Consider the following 20,273-nt stretch of genomic DNA (forward strand, 5'->3'; position numbering starts at 1 on the left):
AACATATCAAAAACCTGCAACCTGCTTATTCTTCTGGTTGAGATGTGCCCCATGTGGATTTACGGCTGTATGTCAGCACTTTTATATAGTGATGATCTTACAAATTACTGATAAAAGACTAATTGGTATATAATTCTAGATATCCTTTATATCCTTTTGAAAAGAAGGGACATATTATTCAATCTTCTGGCATATTTGATTTTGTAAGCGAAGCAAGAGAGGGATTTATCAAGTCCAAGCACTACTAGAATTAGAGGCGAACTGAACTCTCTCTGTTTGAGAGAAATACAACCTCTGACAATAAAGTTCGGTGAATAGTTCTGTAACATTAACGTAGATGAAATGTTAACGAAAGTTACTTTACTGTCCTTCGAAATAGTCACCTCCCATTACTATGCACCGCTGAGATCTCCTATACATGTCCTGGAAACTTTGCATGAAGTCTCCCTTTAGTATGGAGTCCAAAAGCCTCGTCACGTTTCTTTGGATGTCAGGAATATCGTCCAATCTCTTTCCTTCCAAAGTGAGTTTGAGTCGGGGGAATAGGAAGAAGTCTGGAGGATTGAGATCTGGCGAGTATGGTGGATGTTCAATTTGCACTACCCCCTTTTTTGCCAGGAACTGTTTGACGATATTGGCTGTGTGAGGGCGAGCATTGTCGTGAACAAGAAACCATGAACCTTGTTGTGCGTACTGAGGTCGTACCCTGCATAGATGTTTCATGCAACGGGTCAAAATTTTGATGTACCATGTAGCATTCATCGTCATTCCCTCAGGTAGAAATTCCTTGTGGATACACTTGTCAGAAACACTTTCCCGGCCTTCTCTAAAACGGGCAAAACCACTAGTACACACACTTCATGGACAGTGCTTGATCTTCATAAACACGTGCCAGCATCGCGTGAGTTTCTTTCGGTGTCTTGCCGAGCTTAAAACAAAACTTTAAATTGATCTTTTGTTCGTTCATTTTCCTACTCTTAGTTAAGAACCAATGCACTAAACAAGCACTTTGTAAAACAAGTCTTTCACGAAACACAAACGACGCTCAACTGAACAACGGTGAACAACGAACATCTGCCGCTACGCATGTGCAGCGTTTTGCTTTGCCAGTGTTGCCAGATCGGCGGTTCTGACTTCATTCACCGAACTTTATTGTGAGAGGTTGTATGTATAAATGGTTAGAACAGGAATTTAACACCTGCAAATCAGTTAGCATAGGTGCCAATTCTCACAGACTTGAAAAATCTGTAGTTTATCACATGACGGCACATTCCGCATCAAAGAAAACGTGTCACACAAATAAAATGGAAACCCTGGGGACTTTTTTTTAAATTTCAGTGCGGGTGACCATATATAAATCCCATTTTCTAGGACGAATTTTTAGTCCTGGTTTTTTAAGCAATAATTGGTCCCTTTGCATGCTTTTGGCATCATAATTGGCGACAATTACTGATTTTTTTCACACTTGAAATTCTTATTTCCAGATATTTTTCCTGAAAAACCAGGGTCAGCCTGAAATTTTAATAACTGGAAGAGTATTTTCTTTTGGGATTTTCTATTCCAACAAAGTACAATTTGAGGACTTTTAGGAATTTTTCTATGAATATACGAAAAATCGGAAAAATCTGATTTCCTACCGGAAGATTTTAATAAGGCAGAAAAATCAAAAGGCTTCTGGGTAAATCAGAAGCATTGGCACCCATGAGTTAGAGAAGAGTCTAGCAACTTCTAGAACAAACACAGGAAATGCAAATCACAACTCTTAGAACAATTAAATGAAACATGTCCAGCCATCTCTATATTGACTTTTGAACTACCAACTGGTGTATCAGCCAGCTGCACATACTGATGTATGTTTTCTTGCTGGCAATGAAGATGATATCGCCATTAATTTAATCTTGAGAAATCTTATGGCATTTTTCACAAAATTTGCAAATTTTCTGCAAAATTAGACTTTTGTACAACAAAAGTGTGACTTAAGATATTTCTCTATTTCATAAATTCAACTGTTTTCATAGGTCCAGAATTCTTGTCGAAATTGACAGAAATTTTCATTTTATGTTCCAGAGACATTTTTTATTCACCAGACATAGAGAACAGATGATTCAACACGAACAGTTAGCAAGATACTACAACCAAAAGAAGTTCTACTAGAAATGAAAGAGCAAACTGAAATAAGTTACATGTTTTTCATGTAGAGCAGACCAGTACCTTTGCATACAACACAATAGGTTTTCCCAGTGCACAGAAATTACACTGGGACACAAAACACAAATATAGCTGGAAAAAATCAAAAAGAGTATCTAGTATAGTCACCTTTCAAAAAAATTAAAATTATTTGAGATATCACACATATCAGTAGACAAAGAAAATATACTACACACTTAGCATGTTATATAATCATCTAGGTTGTTGTAATTTTAAATTTTTAACACTATTTTCAACAAAATCCACAAAATATTTTAATGTGTGTGTTGCAATTTAATGAGGCATTGTGAATAACTGGAGAGACAGTGGCAGCACAATAAGATCAATGCATATACATACATGGAAGATAAGTCGGCGGGATCATTTATGCTGGGTAAGGAACATTGCCCCATTGACCCCAGTATCTCTAGGCATGCTTCCAATTGGAAAGTTTTCAAATAACATGTGTAGCACTCAGATATGTCATTCATGTTTCAACGGGTTACAGTTATTAAAATAAAAAAGTAACTTTTTATACGGACACAATGTTCCTCAAACCCTAATTAGAAAGTTGTTGCTCTTTCTCTCCTTATGCCAAGAAAAAATTTCAGTGCTTCTAAGTGCATATTCAAATTTGAAAAACAGAGGAAATTCGGGAAAAAACAGTGTTTAATACAGATAAACCATTTTACCCTCATTTAACTCTGTTTTTCTACTAACTTTCATCCATTTTTCAAATACAAATATTTCAGTGAATATTGCACTATAAAAGTTTGATAAAAGTCCTATTATAAAACTTGAAAAATGCAGCCAATAAGGTCAATGGTGTCATTTTCTAGAATGTAACCAATAACCTTATTGGTTAGATTTTTCAACTTTTAATATCGGCCTAAGAAACATGGATTTTTTTTTGGCATCAGGAGAAAAAGGGCAACTACTTTCTAACTGGGTTTGCTGACATCAAATTGGGACATGTGACATCTGAGTACTACACCATATTTGGAAACTTCTAATTGGAAGTATACTCATAGGATCAACGGTTCACCAGTTAAATGCCATAACCCACCCACCCCCATTGCTTACTATGCACCCTGTATATAAGAGGGAACTGAAAAAATAAACTTACTTGAGATGCAAAATATTCGAAGATGGTTATACATGTATATGTATTGACCATCTTTTGCCGGCATCATCAATCTGAACTTGAATATCCATTCCTCCTTAAATTCCTACAACAGATTGAAAATATTAAAAAAAAAACCATTTTTGATGCAGCTCTTCACATTGCTGTAACTTTCGCACATAAGAAAAAGCTGAAATTATCTGAAATATCATCTCCCTCTTTCTCAAATAACAGTCTCAATAGCCATAGAACAGAGTTATTGTTGGTTTGGAAGATAATCCCCAAATTTGAGAAGACATGTTTCCATTGTGTAAGGTGGGGTGGCACACCATTTTCTGAATGTGCTACTATGGGGGCGATGAAGTGACATCTTGTACATAAATATTTAATTTATCAAAATATTGTATGGGAAAATAAAAGAACTAAAAACATTCTTCCGCCAGCAACTGCAGCCATTAACAAGCGTGTTTGAAAATCAACTCTTTATTGACAACCTTGACTCTGTGGTTAGCATTGACCGAGTCCCTACAGGTTGTCTCGTCAGCAATAGTGAGAGAACTGCTTGCAGCAAAAACTGAATCTGACCTGTTTACCAGAGCAGGTTGTCATAAAAGGTTTGTCCTTATTGTTGGGAGGTTTGAGAGCTGTAGAGCACCGGGCAAAATCATCATTGCAGATGTAGGCTGGTTTGACCCTGTCAATGCTTACCAACACTGGTCAACCATCGATCAAAACTTGATAGACCTTATCCGATCTTGAAAGTACCTGATACGGTCCCTTATATGGAGGTTCTAGGCTATATCTATTCTTTTAGTCATTTAATTTTATTCAGAGTTATATTTATTGCACAAAAGATTGTTTTCTTAGGAACACTTCTATGTTTCTTTTTTTTCTGAATAGTATATTTCACATAATTTATGTAAATGAAATTATGTAATTAAAATAAATTAGTTTAAGGTAGAGTGGAACACCTCTTCAAAACTTCTTTGTTTTACATTTTTTTGAGCACCAAATTTTTACTCACAAATTGTAGTACAAATACTCAAATTATTTCAGACCTAAAAAGCATAACTTGTCCATTTTTTTAAATTTATGTTTTGGGCTGTATGAAGTAAAATACAGTGTAATAATGTACAAAAACTACTTTGTGAGTGCATTCAGGAAAGGGTTCTTGAAAAGTTTGGTCTTAAAAGAATTGAGGAAACAAATGAGAAAGTTCAACAAAAAATAGTTAATCCCACAAACAAAACTTTACGTCGGCAAGTGTCTATATATAATGAAATTATTTTTTATGTGGAATTCGTGATTAAAACCAACAACATATTGAACACTCTGTAAATCGTATAAAAGCCCAAAACTATGTACTAGTTGAATTCAAGTAATAGTGATTAATTAATTAATAATGCTGTTTTAAAAAAATTTCACAGGGCCATTGCAGAACATCTCAGCAGACACACTTTGAAAGACACTGAAATGTCCATTCATTGAAATATGGGAGGAAATATCAGAAAAAAATAAGTAAATTTGCTGTAGCCAAATTAGAGATTACGGCCAATCATGACAGCTCTTTTGATAGCTGTGATGTCAACAATGATAGCGTCTTCCACGTGAAAGAAATGAATAGACTTGCCCCATCTATTATACAGGGCAAATCGGACCTATTCTGCCAAACAAAAGGGGTGATAGACGAGCTTAAGTGGAACATGAAAAACATCACCAACCCTATCTCAAACTATTTGAGTTATGGTGGATAATCTATTATAGAAAAAAAAAAAATTTCAAGCCTGAAAAACAGAAATTTGAGAAATTTCTAAGAGAACTACATGCAAACTAAGCACCCCTAAAGCAGAATGTTTTGCATTGTTCTGTAACAAACCATTGGCTGGCTAAAAAAGTTCTGTGGTAAAAATTGTCATAATAGTGTTTTCTACACTTTTCTCTCTTAAAATTCTTCCAGATGTTTCTGTAGTAACACTTATTGTTCTACAATTTATATCACAGATTTCGGCATATTCTGCTCTAGAGCTGAGCACATACTGGGAAAAATCAAAAACCTTCTATAAGGCGACACCAATTTCATTGAAATATCTGGATTTAATGGTAAGCTACAAGCACTGAAAAATTTAAAAAGTTCAAAATCAAACTGTCACCGAAATTTTGTAGTTCTATTGGTCAAATTTACAGAAAACATACCCATTGCACCAGCTTTCAAAAGAGTCTACACAGGGTGTCTACCAAATACCAAAATTCTGTGACTTTTTTGGGACTTTTTTCATTCACAAGGCTCCCACTCAAGAAATCAGAAAAAGTAGAATGGGGAGGGTACCCCTCTTACACAACATAATCATAGCATAATAAAAAAGTATATATACAATTAAAAAAAAAAAAATTTAATTATTTTTTCATAGCACACTATTCTAGTTTCCTGTAAGATTGGCTCAAGCTGAAGCAAAATGACAGAAATAACTTGGTTACAAAAAAAGAAAATTTGGCCAAAACAGGGTCTCAGCAACCACAGATAATTCTTTTCTGCTCTCTTCACAATATATATATCACATTCTTTTTTGGGAGTCTTCCACAGTCCAGTCTGTCAACTCTCTTTGACAGTGAACACAACAAATTATGAAGATATGCAAAGTTTTTCAAGAATGACGAACTTTCAATACCACTTCCAAATGCAAAAGGCGTAAATTACAAGGTCTGATATAAATAAGTCAAGGTGGACGAGATGGTTTTACTTTGTTGTCCATCCCCTTTAAAAAGGATTTATTTAAATTTCAGTGGTCAATGCCAGTGTAATCATTTTTCACAAATGAAGCACTTCCATTTCTAGCTCTTTACTTGAGCATTGTAAATATTGTTTGTGCCTCTGCATGCCCTAAAAATACAGAAGAAAATTGAATGCTATTAGGTAGAGTCAGTCAAAAAACATAGAATAGGTCTATGTACACAAATGCTTTGTTATGCAAACTGTTGTTTCACTTATACACAAAGTGTGCAACATAATGATGAATGTTAGTTACTAGTCCATGAAGTAGTAAATACAAAATTATTTTTTTCAACCAGAGGCAGAAGTTTCTAATGACTACTTTACTTGTAGAACACTCAAACTAAGCAAATGAAAAATTACTAAACCACCGAATGGACCACATACACCCTCCCCCCCAAATAATCATAAAAACAATTCAATTTCTGCTTTGGCAGAATCATTAATTGCAATCTACTACATTTGTATTATTTGGCATTATGTCCATGATTTCCTTCTCAATTACAATAAATTATACAAATTTTGTTGATAGGATTTTGTTAGACAAAAGTGGGACATTTTACCGGAAAATAGGAAAAGTAAGATGAGTGGGAGTACTGCATTCGACAAAATGAACCATGCTGGACTGTTTTCTTACATCAGTTGTTCTCAAACTGTGAATAGTGACCACCTAGGGCGGTTTGGGTTAATAAAATAAAGGGTATTGATGAACGGGGAAACGCAAGTAAATTAATGAAAAAAACCCTAAATTTTGCTTCAAATTTTTAAAAACTTTTACATTTAAAGTTTATTTAAATACAACGCCCCCATAGAAACTGGACCCTACAGGCTCAAGCCACATAAGTGACCCTCACCCCCCCCCACAAAAGCATTAGTGAATACAGGTTGTTTCCCTAACAAGGTGGGGGACTACTGTCCACCTTTTGCTCTTCTCCCTACACCAATATATTTTTTTAATCATGGGGGAGGGGGTGATCGTCTTCATTGCCCCCTACCCTTGTCCCCACCCATGACTTCAACCCACTTTGCGAAATCACCTAAGTTCTCAGGTTATCATGAATATTCAATGCAATCCATTCCTGCATATGCCCTTACAAGTCATATATACAGACGTCTTGTAACATGACGACATGAGATCTCTTACAATCTCATTGTTCTTTTAATCTTGTTTAGGCCCCAGGGTTCGTTGGCTACTGGAAACCACCCGAGGCTTCCGCTGGCGATCTGGTTCGGGCCAGCTAGTTTGCTTAGTCTGACGGTCGGGGGGTGGGGCCTCCTAGACGTTGGGCAAGAACGAAGCCAGAAGTCGGGCTGCAAACATCCCATATAAATTCCGCTTTACATCCATGTCAGAGATCCCAACAGCTCGTCTAGTTACCTTCTCTTTCCCTCTGGGGGTTCCCGTGGCTCGTCAGTGGGAACCGCGTTGAGTCGTCGTCAAATTCTATGTTAATTAATTGTGCAATATAATGTAAATGTTCAGCAAAGTGTTATATAAATGTGCATATTATATATATGTTGGGTTTTTGCATGAAGTCCAGCGATGAGACAGGTGAGGTGCCAAGAGCACACCTCTACAATTTCAACTCATTGTTTCAGAGAGACGATCTAGCTCACACCTCAACAGGGCGTGATGCCTTAGTGTTAGTCGGAAGAAGTAGAATCGGAGCGCAAGACATAGTGAAGCACATCTCTGTCTGGTTTTTATATAGGAGCATTCCCATAATGCTCTACGATAGAACCAATCACAAAATCGAAGGTGCGGTATTGAGCTTGCATTTAATCTACATAATTTCATGAGAGAAAAGGAAATATTGTAAAAGTTATAATACTGAATCTGGTAACCAAACATCACAACGGTCGATCGGCGGACATAACCCTGCCGATTGATCCCAGAGACAAAAAGGTAAAACAAACTAAAATATATTAAAATGACTAGGACAAGGACGATTTCCGAATGGGCCTAATGGTAATGTTACAAAGTCATTTAGTCGCGATGTCAATTCATCAAGACAAATTTGAATTGCTTTAAAATTAAAATGTTTGTTGTGATCTTATAAATAGGATAGTAGCTTTATGTGTAAAAAAGGAACTGATTTTTTTCTCATTTACTGGAAATTTCCCCCTTCCCATCTCTATTTGAAATTTTACCAAATGAAGGAAAGTATTTAATGAAGTCATCGAGGGACAGTGGAATATACACCAAGATAATAAATTGTGATTCAATAAATTTAAAAAATTTTATTTTCACCATATAAGCCACATTTCTGTCAGTGTCCATTTCTCGAAGTGGAGAGCTCACCAAAATAATAAACTGGGATCAAATAAATTTTGAAAATTTAATTTCCACTGTATAATTCTAATTTCCCATTTTCTGTCTGGATTTTAATTTCTCGCAGCGAGGGGCATGGGGGTAAGCGTCGAGATAATAAATAGCGATCAATGTGCCACCCCCCAGCACAATTTCAGTAATTCACTATTAAATATATCCATGCAGAGAATATATCTTTGAGGAATCTTTTATTGACAATGTATCTAAGTTTTATAAGTAACAGCTGCGAAAAGTCTTGTTTTAAATAATTATTTTTGCAATGCTATGTACATTTCAAATCACTTTGCATTATAACACCGAAATAATATTCAAACAGTTCGCCATAGGTGCCACAAACCGGGGGCTAATGACATTTCAGCCCTCCCCCCTACTCCAATAACTCATGAATATACAATGCAATGCACCATTTCGCCTCCTGAGTACGGTTTTGAGTCATTTATAAACGGAATGGCGATTTTCAGCCCCCCCCTCCTCCTCACTGCTTTGACTGGACAAGGATGCCGGAAGTTTTGGAACTTGTGAGTTCTTGTCTTGATCTTGAAGTAGGAAATTTTGATGAATCACTTCTCTGGGTGCTCATACTCATTCCATAAAGTACCCTGGGTACCCACAGCATCTGTCTTTGACACCACTTCAAATATCAATCGATTTTTGATTTTTTTTTCAACTCTAAAGTAACAACTCTCGAGTAAAAAGAATGAAATCAGACTTTTAATTAGCCCATTGTATGTAACTCCATACGCATGACACTGATACGGCTCCAGTCAACGATTAGTAAAAATTTCTTCTTACAACACAAGTGAATTCACATTAACAGACAATGTAAGATTATATTCAGAGGTATATTTCCTGGGTGGAAAGGGGGGTATGCGGGCTTTATACCAAGATGACAAGTTCAAGTGAAAGGGCATAACCAAGATTGAGTAATTGGTGATCAAGAACATGAATTAGAAAAGGAGAACAGAGGCAAGGTTTGAATAGCCCCACAGGTGGCAAAGCTATGAATCCGTCTCTGATATATTATAGCCTACATTTATCAGGATAATTTTAATTTAAAAAAAATTCATATCGTTCATATGAACACTCCACAGTTTCTAAACCTTTAGTTATTTTCAGTGTCTTCGAGTGCCTTTTTCAGTGACTTTATTTAAACACCTATCCAACGTGGATATCGCAATAAAAAGCTGGTTGATGATTAATAGAATAATAAGGAATGATATTTTAAACTACTATAATTTTTTTCTTTTTTTTTAACGATACATAAGAGACTTCAATTTATTACAATTTAAATTGAATTCAAACAATTTAATTTAAAAGATACAACATTATTTTTTGTCATCCGTATAATCTATATCTCTTTTTGATGATAAAAAAACTCAAATAAAGAAAATTAATTATAGGCTAATTCATTCAATTGCATTAAAAGTTTTTCTAATTTCGGAACATAAATTATGTGGGTAAACTTTTAAACACACACACAAACCAACGTATCATTTTCACATTCTGTTTCGCAATATTCCATGTTTTTGCCAGCAGAAAAATGTAGACCAAGCACACCAATCTCATACTGAAAACTGGGACGCTAATGTGAAAATATTCAAACAAGCCAGCCGAAGATAGGTGGCTGACCATAGACATAAGATTAATGGTTATATTATATCTAAGCGACTGACCCATAGTTGTATTTCTTATTGGTGATTATATGGTCTTTGTCGGTACTCATCCTGTGGGCTGTATGAAGGCTTGATCGAATCGTCATTCATAAGCAAGGTAAATTGTTGGATTGTTTTCCTTCTTTACCCCCCCCCCTCCATGCACGTGCGGGAACCGGTTGTTCCGACGCTATATGCAAATCGGCGGCGGTGTGTTCTCACCCTCGGGAGCACGGATATATAGACTGGTTTTTTCTCTATATGTGAGATGTCTGTTTTTTTTCATGTATGTATGTCGGGATTCGATTGTCTCTCCCTTTTGATTGCCGGCCGTATTTTCTGATGAACGTAAATGATCTTTTTTTTGCAACTATTACAGAATAAAAGTTAGAGTTCAAAATGAACTTCCGATCGTTGTTTTTCTTTCTTCAGCTCAGTCGACACGCTCTGCCCACAACAAGGGTTATGGGCCCAGAGCCCGTTTTGGACTGAGTTGTTGAAATTAGGGGCTTGAAAAATTTTGAAAATGACGTTGGGTAGTAGCATCTTTGCTTATTCGAAGTTGAATAAGGACAATTATCGTCATTGGAAATTCAACACAAAGATGTTGCTGATGAACCAAGGACTGTTTGGTTTTGTGGATGGTTCTGAACCCGAGCCTTCATCGGAAGCTACACGGAAAGAAATATCGCAATTCAACGCAAAGAGAGATAAAGCGCTCTCAGTCATATGCCTGAGCATAGAGGATGAATTGAAAAACCTATTATTAGAAACCACAGATCCGAGAAAGGTTTGGAAAGATATAGAGCAAGCCTATGAACCGAAAACACGAGCAAGAGTGGCAGCACTTCGATGTGAATTCATGGGAATAAATTCATGCCGTCGGGAACGATGTCTATGTACGTCGGCAGAATTTTCAGAGCTGTCAATGATTTGGAACTACCCGGACGAAAGGCGCCCGATGGTGAAGTGGCGTTTCAACTTCTAGCCCATTTACCGCAGGCGTATGACAACGTAGTGATGCAGTTGTATCAACTTTCAGATGGAGAGTTTACATCAGCGAAAGTACGCGAAGTGCTTTTGTCGGAGTACGATAGAGTTCAACATCGTGCAGATGAGATGACATCTGAAGATACAGCGTTTGGTTCGACGGAATGTCGAAAATCATCCAAGAAGGTGAAATCAAGCTTCAAGGACTCGAGAATGTGCTACAAATGTGGAGTCATCGGACATATCGCGAGAAACTGTAAAGAACGGAAAACTGTGATTAGCAGAAAAATGAAGAAAAACAATCTTCAGTGTGTGGACACTAGAGAAAGTGGAGCATTATACGTGTCTGCGATGATATCAACATCAAAAGGTGTGCAGTGGCTAATTGATACAGCCGCGACCGAACATTTTTGCAACGACAGAACCTTTTTCTCAACTTTTCGAGAAATCCCGGATGGTGAGGCCATCATTGCAGAAGGAACGACAAAGGTTCTTGGATCCGGTGATGTTAAAATTAAGATACGTGGAACAAAAGGTAATGTAGAACTTTTGTTGCAAAATGTTTTGTATGCTCCAGGTATGTGCCGAAATTTAATTAGCGGGAGACTAATAGATATTGTGGGTTACAGAGCTTGCCTAGGTGATCGAAAAATTGATGTTTTCAAAGCAAATGGAAAATTATTTTTCAGTGCCCCTTTATCTGGAAAACTTTGTTGTTAATACAGAGGTAATTAACATGAATACTAAACATGAAGCTCATTTGCTTGATAGAAACGACATGATGTTATGGCACACCAGATTCGGACATTTAAATGCTAAAGCATTAAGTCAATTTTCAAAAAGTGGCTTAGTATACGGGCTTGATAAACTACGCGGAAGAATTGAAAATTGTGATACATGTATGATGTCTAAAGCAAAACGCGCATCATTTGAAGGAGTCGATGAAGTGCAAACTACCGATATATTAGAATTATGTCACATGGACTTATGGGGACCGGCGCCAGTATTATCACAAGGAGGAGCAGCGTATTTCTATACTATAATTGACGATTTTCCCCGGTATATATATTGAAACACAAAAATGAAGTTTTTAACTGTTTCAAATCCTATCACGCTAAAATCGAACGGCAAACGGGGAAAAAAATCAAACTGATTAGATCGGATAATGGGTTAGAGTTTTGTGCTAAATATTTCGAGACGCATTTGAGAGAGAATGGAATAAAAAGCGAAAGAACGAATATCTACTCTCCAGAAATGAACGGTATCGCGGAACGATATAATCAAACCCTCATGGAAGGAGTCAGGTCCTTGTTGCTTCAAGGAAAATTATCGAAAGACATGTGGGCTGAACTAGTAAATACACAGAACTATTTACGAAATAGATTCCCGCATAGAACTTTGAAAGGAAAAGCACCCTTGAACGTTTTCAGTGGCAGAAAATTTTCCGTCAGACATTTGAAAGTCATTGGAAGTTTGGCTTACGTCTTCATTCCTAAAAGATATCGAGACAAACTAGATAGCAAAGCGGAAAAGGGAGTGTTGGTTGGCTATGCAATAAAAACAAAAGGATATAGAGTTTGGATTTTGAAAACCAACAAGGTTATTGAGACGAAGCATGTAAAATTCAATGAATTTACTATGGGTACAGAAATTCAAAGAGAGTCTCAAAAATGTCGTGAAAATCCTTTGATAAACTTTTATAATAATTAAGATGTAGAAATGGGAGATTCTGAAGAGGACATAGAAAATCAGAAAATGCAATATGACGAAAACGTGAAATGGAAAAGGGTTGTAAAAACAAGAAAATAGGGTGATACAGCGGGCAGAAAAGATGTCTATTACTATCCTGAAGAAAATATCCGACTCAGAAGTAAAAACGATGTACAAAAATATTGTGAACGAAAAGGGATCAGCATAAACTTAGACGATTTTGATTTCAAAGGGGATACAAAGCGAGAAAATGACGTTTATGATGACGCATCGAATGAATTGGATATGAACATCGAAGCTCACTGTGTCAACATAAAAATTCCTAATTCTTGCTTTGAAGCAAGAAATTCATCACAGAAGGACGAGTGGCAAAGATGAGATCGAAGCACTAAAATCGCGGGATGTATACGATGTAGTCCCGAAACCTGACAATCGAAGAATTTTGGGAAACAAATGGGTGTACACAATCAAAAAGGACTAATTCGGTAACATAAAACGTTATAAAGCACGACTAGTGGCACAAGGTTTTCGACAAGTCGAAGGCATCGATTATTTCGATGTTTATTCACCGGTAGTGAATTTCACATGAGTTAGATTATTCATGATCATTTCAATTATTTTGAAGGGTTGGATTCATCGACATTTAGACATAAAAAATGCATATTTGTACGGTAAACTCGACAATGTTGTATATATGAATCAACCACAGGGTTTTGAAATTTCAGGTTTTGAAGATCATGTTTTGAGACTGAAAAGGGCATTATACGGTCTACATCAGGCCAGAAGACAATGGTTTTTTGAGTTTGACAAAACATTTTTAGAACTAGGTTTTGAAAAATTGTTAAATGGAAATTGTATATATGTATATAATTGGAATGTTATTATATTAGTATATGTTGATGACATGGCGGTATTTGCCAAAAATGAGGAAAATATGAATATAATAAGTTTGTTAGAATCAAAGTTTGAAATGAAAAATTTGGGTTCAATTTCATGTTTTTTAGGAGTACAATTCGAAAATGTGGGAAATGAGTTAATTATGCATCAAAAAGGTTATATTGAGAGAATGCAACGAATTTACAAAAATATTCCCAAATGTAAATCTAATATTCCATTAAGTACAGGTATTACAATTCAGGGGTGTCAAGAAAGTGATTCCGTAATCACTGTTCCATATCGGAATTTAATCGGGAGCTTATTTTTTTTAGCAAGCAGGACGAGACCCGATATAATGTATCCGATTACTCTATTATCACAATATTGTGAAAAACCATCTGTTACTCATTGGAAATTATTATGCCAAGTATTTAATCACGTTGTTAATACAGCTCATTATTGTATCAATATAGTAAGAATATGGACTTGATTGCATATTCAGATGCAAGTTGGGCTTCTGATAGAGATGACCGTCGTTCCATGAACGGTTATGTTATTTTCCTAGGGGGTGTTCCGATTTCACGGAAATCGTCAAAACAAAAATCTGTAGCGATTTCAACTATGGAAGCGGAGTTTGTAACATTATCGGAGACAGTCAAAGAAGTTATTTGGTTGCACCAAATTTTGAAAAATTGTGAAAAATTGAATTTACCGTTTCATATTCCTACTATTTATTGTGACAATCAGAGTACGATACATTTTTCAAAGAACTGTTGAAAATCGGCGAAGTAAACACATTGATATTAGATTTTTCTTTGTAAAAGATTTGTTAGAGAAAAATTAATTTGTATTATCACATGTAAGTGGAAAAAAAAATGTCGCCGATATGTTAACGAAACCTACGGGTAATGAAAAATTACGTTTTTATTGCAAATATTTACTTTCAATGTGAAAAAGGAAAAAAGGGTGTTTTGTTGGATTGTTTTCCTTCTTTTTTCCCCCCTCCATGCACGTGCGGGAACCGGTTGTTCCAACGCTATATGCAAATCGGCGGCGGTGTTCTCACCCTCGGGAGCACGGATATATAGACTGGTTTTTTCTCTATATGTGAGATGTCTGTTTTTTTTCATGTATGTATGTCGGGATTCGATTGTCTCTCCCTTTTGATTGCCGGCCGTATTTTCTGATGAACGTAAATGATCTTTTTTTTGCAACTATTACAGAATAAAAGGTAGAGTTCAAAATGAACTACCGATCGTTGTTTTTCTTTCTTCAGCTCAGTCGACACGCTCTGCCCCCAACATAAATTTCTACCCTTAATCTGTGCCCAACTCCCTTCACTGTGAAAAATAGAAATCCTGACGGGAAGTTCGGCTTATACGGTGAAAAGTAAATATTTATTTAATTGAATTTATAATTCAATATTTATAGAAATTTAACGTTGAAGATAGGCTCACTGTAATTTGGGGAATATCATACAAACCGAAACTTTTCACATACTGAAATTTTATCACAGCAAAAATAAATTATTTAAAATATCAAATTTTTATAACTGATTTTTCAAATATAATTAAATTTTAAATGCAGTTAATTTTTTTAATGTAATTAATATTGTAATTTTAATAACGATCACCCTTTCCGCAATGACAAAAAATAATTATTTTCAGTAAACTTAGTGTACACTTTTGTTCATGTTTCTTATTTCACATGTAGGACAAAAACCTACATACAAGCTCGTGTGGAACATATACAGAGAACAACAGACGGTTCGACGAATTGATTCTGCGATAAATTGACGTCGCAACAAATTGACACAGTGGCAAACTTGTACAGCGACAAATTTGAGCTGCGACGAATTGACACTGCAACAAACTTGTACCGCGACCAATTAGCACTGCGACGAATTTGTACCATAACAAACTGAGACGCAACGAGTTCAGCACGACAAGTTGAGTGCAACAAATTGGCCAGCTACAGAGTTTCTTCACTACCTTCGACAAAACCTTCCGAAGCAAACTCCATGGCCGCATCCACACTCGTTGAAAACATGTACTGCGAATGCAAACCTACTGAACACACTATTGATCGATATTAAGCCATGTGCACAACAGATGCGGTGCGCTGTGATGTATAGCAATAGTAGGTTCAAAACAGAGGAAAAGACCCGAACAGCATTGAATGGAGCAACGTGTGGTTGATCGAGCAGTTTGTCCAGTCGGTTGAACAATCGGCGCCGACTGTCAAAATTGGCAGTTTGCGTCAGAATCAATGCACATCGGCAGACAAGGTGTGTATCAGAAGAAAAAGCCATCTTAATAGAATGTGCACAAATGAGTCCATTTTTTTACTGATTGCATTAACATGTGCAGGCAAAACATATTTGCGCAATTAAATAAAAAGATTAGAAGAAACTTTTTTTATATATGAGAGCCGAAACCATCGTTTAAGGGTACAGATACCCAGTGCTGTCTTAAGAGCATCATGGGCCCCCGGGCCAAGTGGTTTTTCTGAGGCCCTACCTTGTAAATTCTAAAAAAATTCAACCTGATTTCAGTTTTGTGAGGCCCTTCTTCTCTTGAGGCCCCCCAGGCTGTGCCCTGGTGGGCTCATGCGTTAAGACGGTGCTGTAAACACCCGATTTTACAATTCGGAGAGAAGCACGGTAGGAAGCTGATAGGGTTCCAGTCTGGCAACCCTAAATAGAATATAATTCTCATTTTTTTTTCACACTAAAAATTTACTATACAGGGCCCATGAAAAATTTGGCCTGAGCCTGCCAAAGATCTCAGCTTAGGGAGGCCCTACTGCAGAATGTGGGGCCACTACACCAGAGGTTTTCAACCTATAATATCCTGTGACACGGTTGATTTGTTTTTCTTGATTGGAACGCCTGGACATACACAAGATTAATGGGAAAAAACAATAAAATGGGTAAAAATGAAATAATAAACCACTCGCGTCCCAGTTTGGCGGATGCCATGGCCCTGCGGTGGAGGAACACTGCACTAAACCAACCCAGGGCCCTTTCGAAGGACAGATTTCACACATTCCTTTTCCTATTCACATGTTTCAAAGTCCAATATTAGACACTTGTTATGGGCTTCATCATTATGCTTAGGTGTTTGTATAGATCAGGCACCTTCAATCCATTGCTCGTGAGCACCCAGAGTGCTCAATGCTCGTGTCCAATTTGGTGCTCATGAGGACTTTTGATCAACATTTCATTTAAACATTTTGAGCAAATTACATTCAATTATTAAAATCATCCGGCTTTCATGCATTTGTATTTCAAACATGAAATAAGAGTGCTCTTCTTTTGATGATGGGTACAGGCAGTGCTTGCGACTGGAAAAAGACCTCTGGTCTAGATCACAAGCTAGTTACCGTATTCCAATGGTTCTCTTTTGTTAGCTGCCGTAATTCATGGTTCAACGATGGCTTCCCAAGAAGTTTGGCAGTTTTTTTTAAATCATAAAAGAAACACTTTAAAGCATATTTTGTGAGCACAAATCCATATTTTGAACTCACACGATGCTCCTCTGCAGCACCCCAGTGCACACTTCCGGAAGCATTATGGTTCTTTAAATTATACCTAAAAATTATGTCGCAACACAATGGCAAATGAGTCCGATGTCGCTCTTCTCTTGAACTCTCTCATTCTGCCGCATGTGTATACCGTACAATTTCGTCATTCGCTATAGCTAATCGGTAAAGATAGACACGATCAAAATAAATAAAAAATGGATTATAATTTGTTTTTAAATGTTTTCGCGGAGAAAAAATTTGTGCCCTTTCACCCGTCCCCCACAAGGATGGGGCTGACAGGGCTGCAGTCCTAAGGCCCGGGAAAATCACCATCATTGTTTGTTTATGCTATAAATTACCCACGAAAACTCTGGCTTGCGGACCGGCCAAAGATCCAACAGCCCTGCTCCATGATGGGGGGGGGGGAAAGATCATGTCATAGCTGCTAACTTTGGAAAATGAAATTAGAGAGATTTTCACGCAGACCCGTATTTTATACTAAAACCACTCCCAAATATATACAAAAGGGATTTTTCCAAATAAAATAGGGATTTTACACACATTGAAGTTAAACCCTTGGGAATAAAATCCCTACACAAAAAACAAGTGAAATTGGAGGCCAAAACTTCAATGGTGATGTAAAAAGATATATTGTGTTCAATCAGAAACAATATGAAAAAACATTCTACGAGAATAACCTCAAAATCATCTAAAGGTGAAGGAAAAAATCGTCAATTTTTTCAGAACAGACTTTTTATGATGACGTTTTTTGATTTCACATGGTTGATGTCAGTCTTTCCACCATGGCCAATGTTTATTTCCGTAACACAACTTGTACAAAAAGAAAAGGTCGTCTCTTTTCTGGAACATTTGGCGAAAGGAACAGTATTCAATGTTTTGTTATTGCACCTATGCAACTTCAACAAAAGAGGAAGTTTTGACCACATGCGTGTCACTATAGTCTTCAATTATTATCCAGGACTATTGGCTGCTAAGCTATTTCCCTGCACGATAAGACAAACCAGTTTTCTTATTACCATCAGAGGGTTTGTAAAACTTACTTAAAAAGAAATTTCTCACTATTTCCCTCCATTTACGACGTGTGACGTCATTTTGAAAGGGGAAAAAAAAGAGACAAACTTTTTGCCCTACAGGAAATTCCTTAGGGATTGTTTTCAGAAGTGGGGATTTTTCAAAATAAAGTAGGGAATTTTAATGGGAAATTAGGCATTTGTGATTTTTGTAAAAACTCAGGAGATTTAAGACCTTTTTGGGAGCTTGAGAGATGAAGCTACAATTCAGGAGACTCTAGGAAAATTCAGGAGACTTGGGAGCTATGTCATGTTATTTCTACAGAAAACCAATATTGTTCCGAAGAGAACTCCCTACTGTCGTGGTCTATTACAGCCCCCCCCCCAGGAGTTATCATGTGATTCTGAGAACACTGCCTTTAAGGGGAATATTACAGATGTTGAAAGGTCCGGACAAGCAAAGAAAAATTCTTTTTTGTTCATCCAGTCTAAATAGCTTTTTTGTCCCACCTATATAATGTCTGAACCAATGTAAGGTGGCTACACATTGACATTGTTCTTTTCTGTTGCTACTTACCCATCCCTCCCTACGGGGCACAAAAAAGAATGAATAGAACCTGAGATATAAGAAATATTGAATGCCACAGCTTCTCCAAAACCAAGAAAAATGGAAAAAAAAAATCTCTGGAGAATCAAAAAAATCTGTGACTCCACTCAAACTTTGTGACTTTTTTGGCACTTCTGTGACTTTTTTGTCATTTCATGACTTTCCTGTGATGCTACAATAAACCATAACAGTGATTTGGCTCAGGAGATATTTAGCCCTTTGTTCGCAATACATCACTGAAATTTACATTCAGTACAGTAATTTTAGTAGGTTTTGGTGGCAATTTGATTTTTCACTTTACCAATCTCTGAGATCGAAGCTCACCAATAAATACAGGTACCCTGTAGACCAGTGATTCTCAACGTGAGCGATGGAATGTTCCAGGGGGGCGGTAGAAGCTATGGGTATAACATAGGATCCTATGGGTTAGATTGTGTTGGAGGCGATGGGAGAAAAAAAATTCTGACGGGGGCAATGGGACAAAGAGGTAGGGAAACTATGATGTAGACAGAGGTAGTCACCTTATAGGATTTTTTCTGCAAAATCAAATTTTTACAAAAATCTGTAACCACCAATTCTGAATTTTCATAGAATTTAGTTTCATCTACTTCAACAAACACTGATTTCAGTGATGTACTGCAGACAAATTTCTCCTGAAACAGAACAAAGATATGGTTTATTGTAGTCTCCTTCGAAAGCTGATACAATGGACACGTTTTCTGTAAATTTGACGACTGTAGCTACAAGGATGTTTGCGGAATCGACAATGAAAAATTTTGGTGACAATTTGATTTTGAACTTCTCCAATCTTTCACCGCTTGTAGTTCAGCATTAAATCCAGGTATTTCAATGAAATTGGTGTCACCTTATAGACTTTTTGCTTCTTCTAAATATGTGCTTAGTTTGCATGTAGTTATCTCAGAAATTTCCATAATTCAGGTTTTTTCAGACTTGATGCGTTTTTTTCTTATAAACGATTATCCACCTTGACTAAATCGAGGGTTGGTGGGGTGGGTGTTTCATGATCCACTTGGGATTGTCTTTCACCCACTTTCATTTAGCAGAGAATAGGTCAGATTCACAACTAGTATATCTCCTCTAAGCCAAGAACATGGCAAATAGTTTTTAGTTTAGAAATAGTTGGTAATGGCCTCTCTATACCAGGGATGGACATGATCCCAGGTGCCAGATCACAATAGGGACTAAAAAATTGGCATTAGTGCCTAAAAAATTTTCTATGTGTAGTTGATGAATTGCACGCTGATAGCAGCACAAAATGTTAGGAATTTATAGCAGTTATATCAGCATATTTTATAACATGAAAAAGCAGGGTCACTATGCCCTGAAAAATCACAACTTTTTCTCTCATAAAAAATATTTTCTGAAGCCTAGATTATCTTGTGATTTGTCCCCAGCCCTGCTATATACTATAAGTAATAAACAATAATCTTATAATGAATCTCGTGATATAAA

General features: G+C 36.7%; 1 protein-coding gene across 1 annotated transcript in view; it reads right to left on the minus strand.

Moving 5' to 3' along the window:
* Positions 1-3,919, minus strand: part of LOC149074100 (nuclear pore complex protein Nup133-like) — a 254,535-nt gene extending 250,616 nt beyond the window's left edge. The window contains exons 1-2 of the mRNA XM_089247323.1: positions 3,896-3,919; positions 3,314-3,416 (exon numbers count right to left, since the gene is read on the minus strand). Of these exons, the coding sequence (XP_089103449.1) occupies positions 3,314-3,416; positions 3,896-3,919 (127 nt within the window). The remainder of the gene's footprint in view (positions 1-3,313; positions 3,417-3,895) is intronic.
* Positions 3,920-20,273: the final 16,354 nt, after the last annotated feature.

The sequence above is a fragment of the Pholcus phalangioides genome, unplaced genomic scaffold (assembly GCF_987345545.1).
Source record: "Pholcus phalangioides strain wild (caught in Gottingen) unplaced genomic scaffold, Ppha-v1.0 ptg000017l_1, whole genome shotgun sequence".
NCBI lineage: Eukaryota > Metazoa > Arthropoda > Arachnida > Araneae > Pholcidae > Pholcus > Pholcus phalangioides.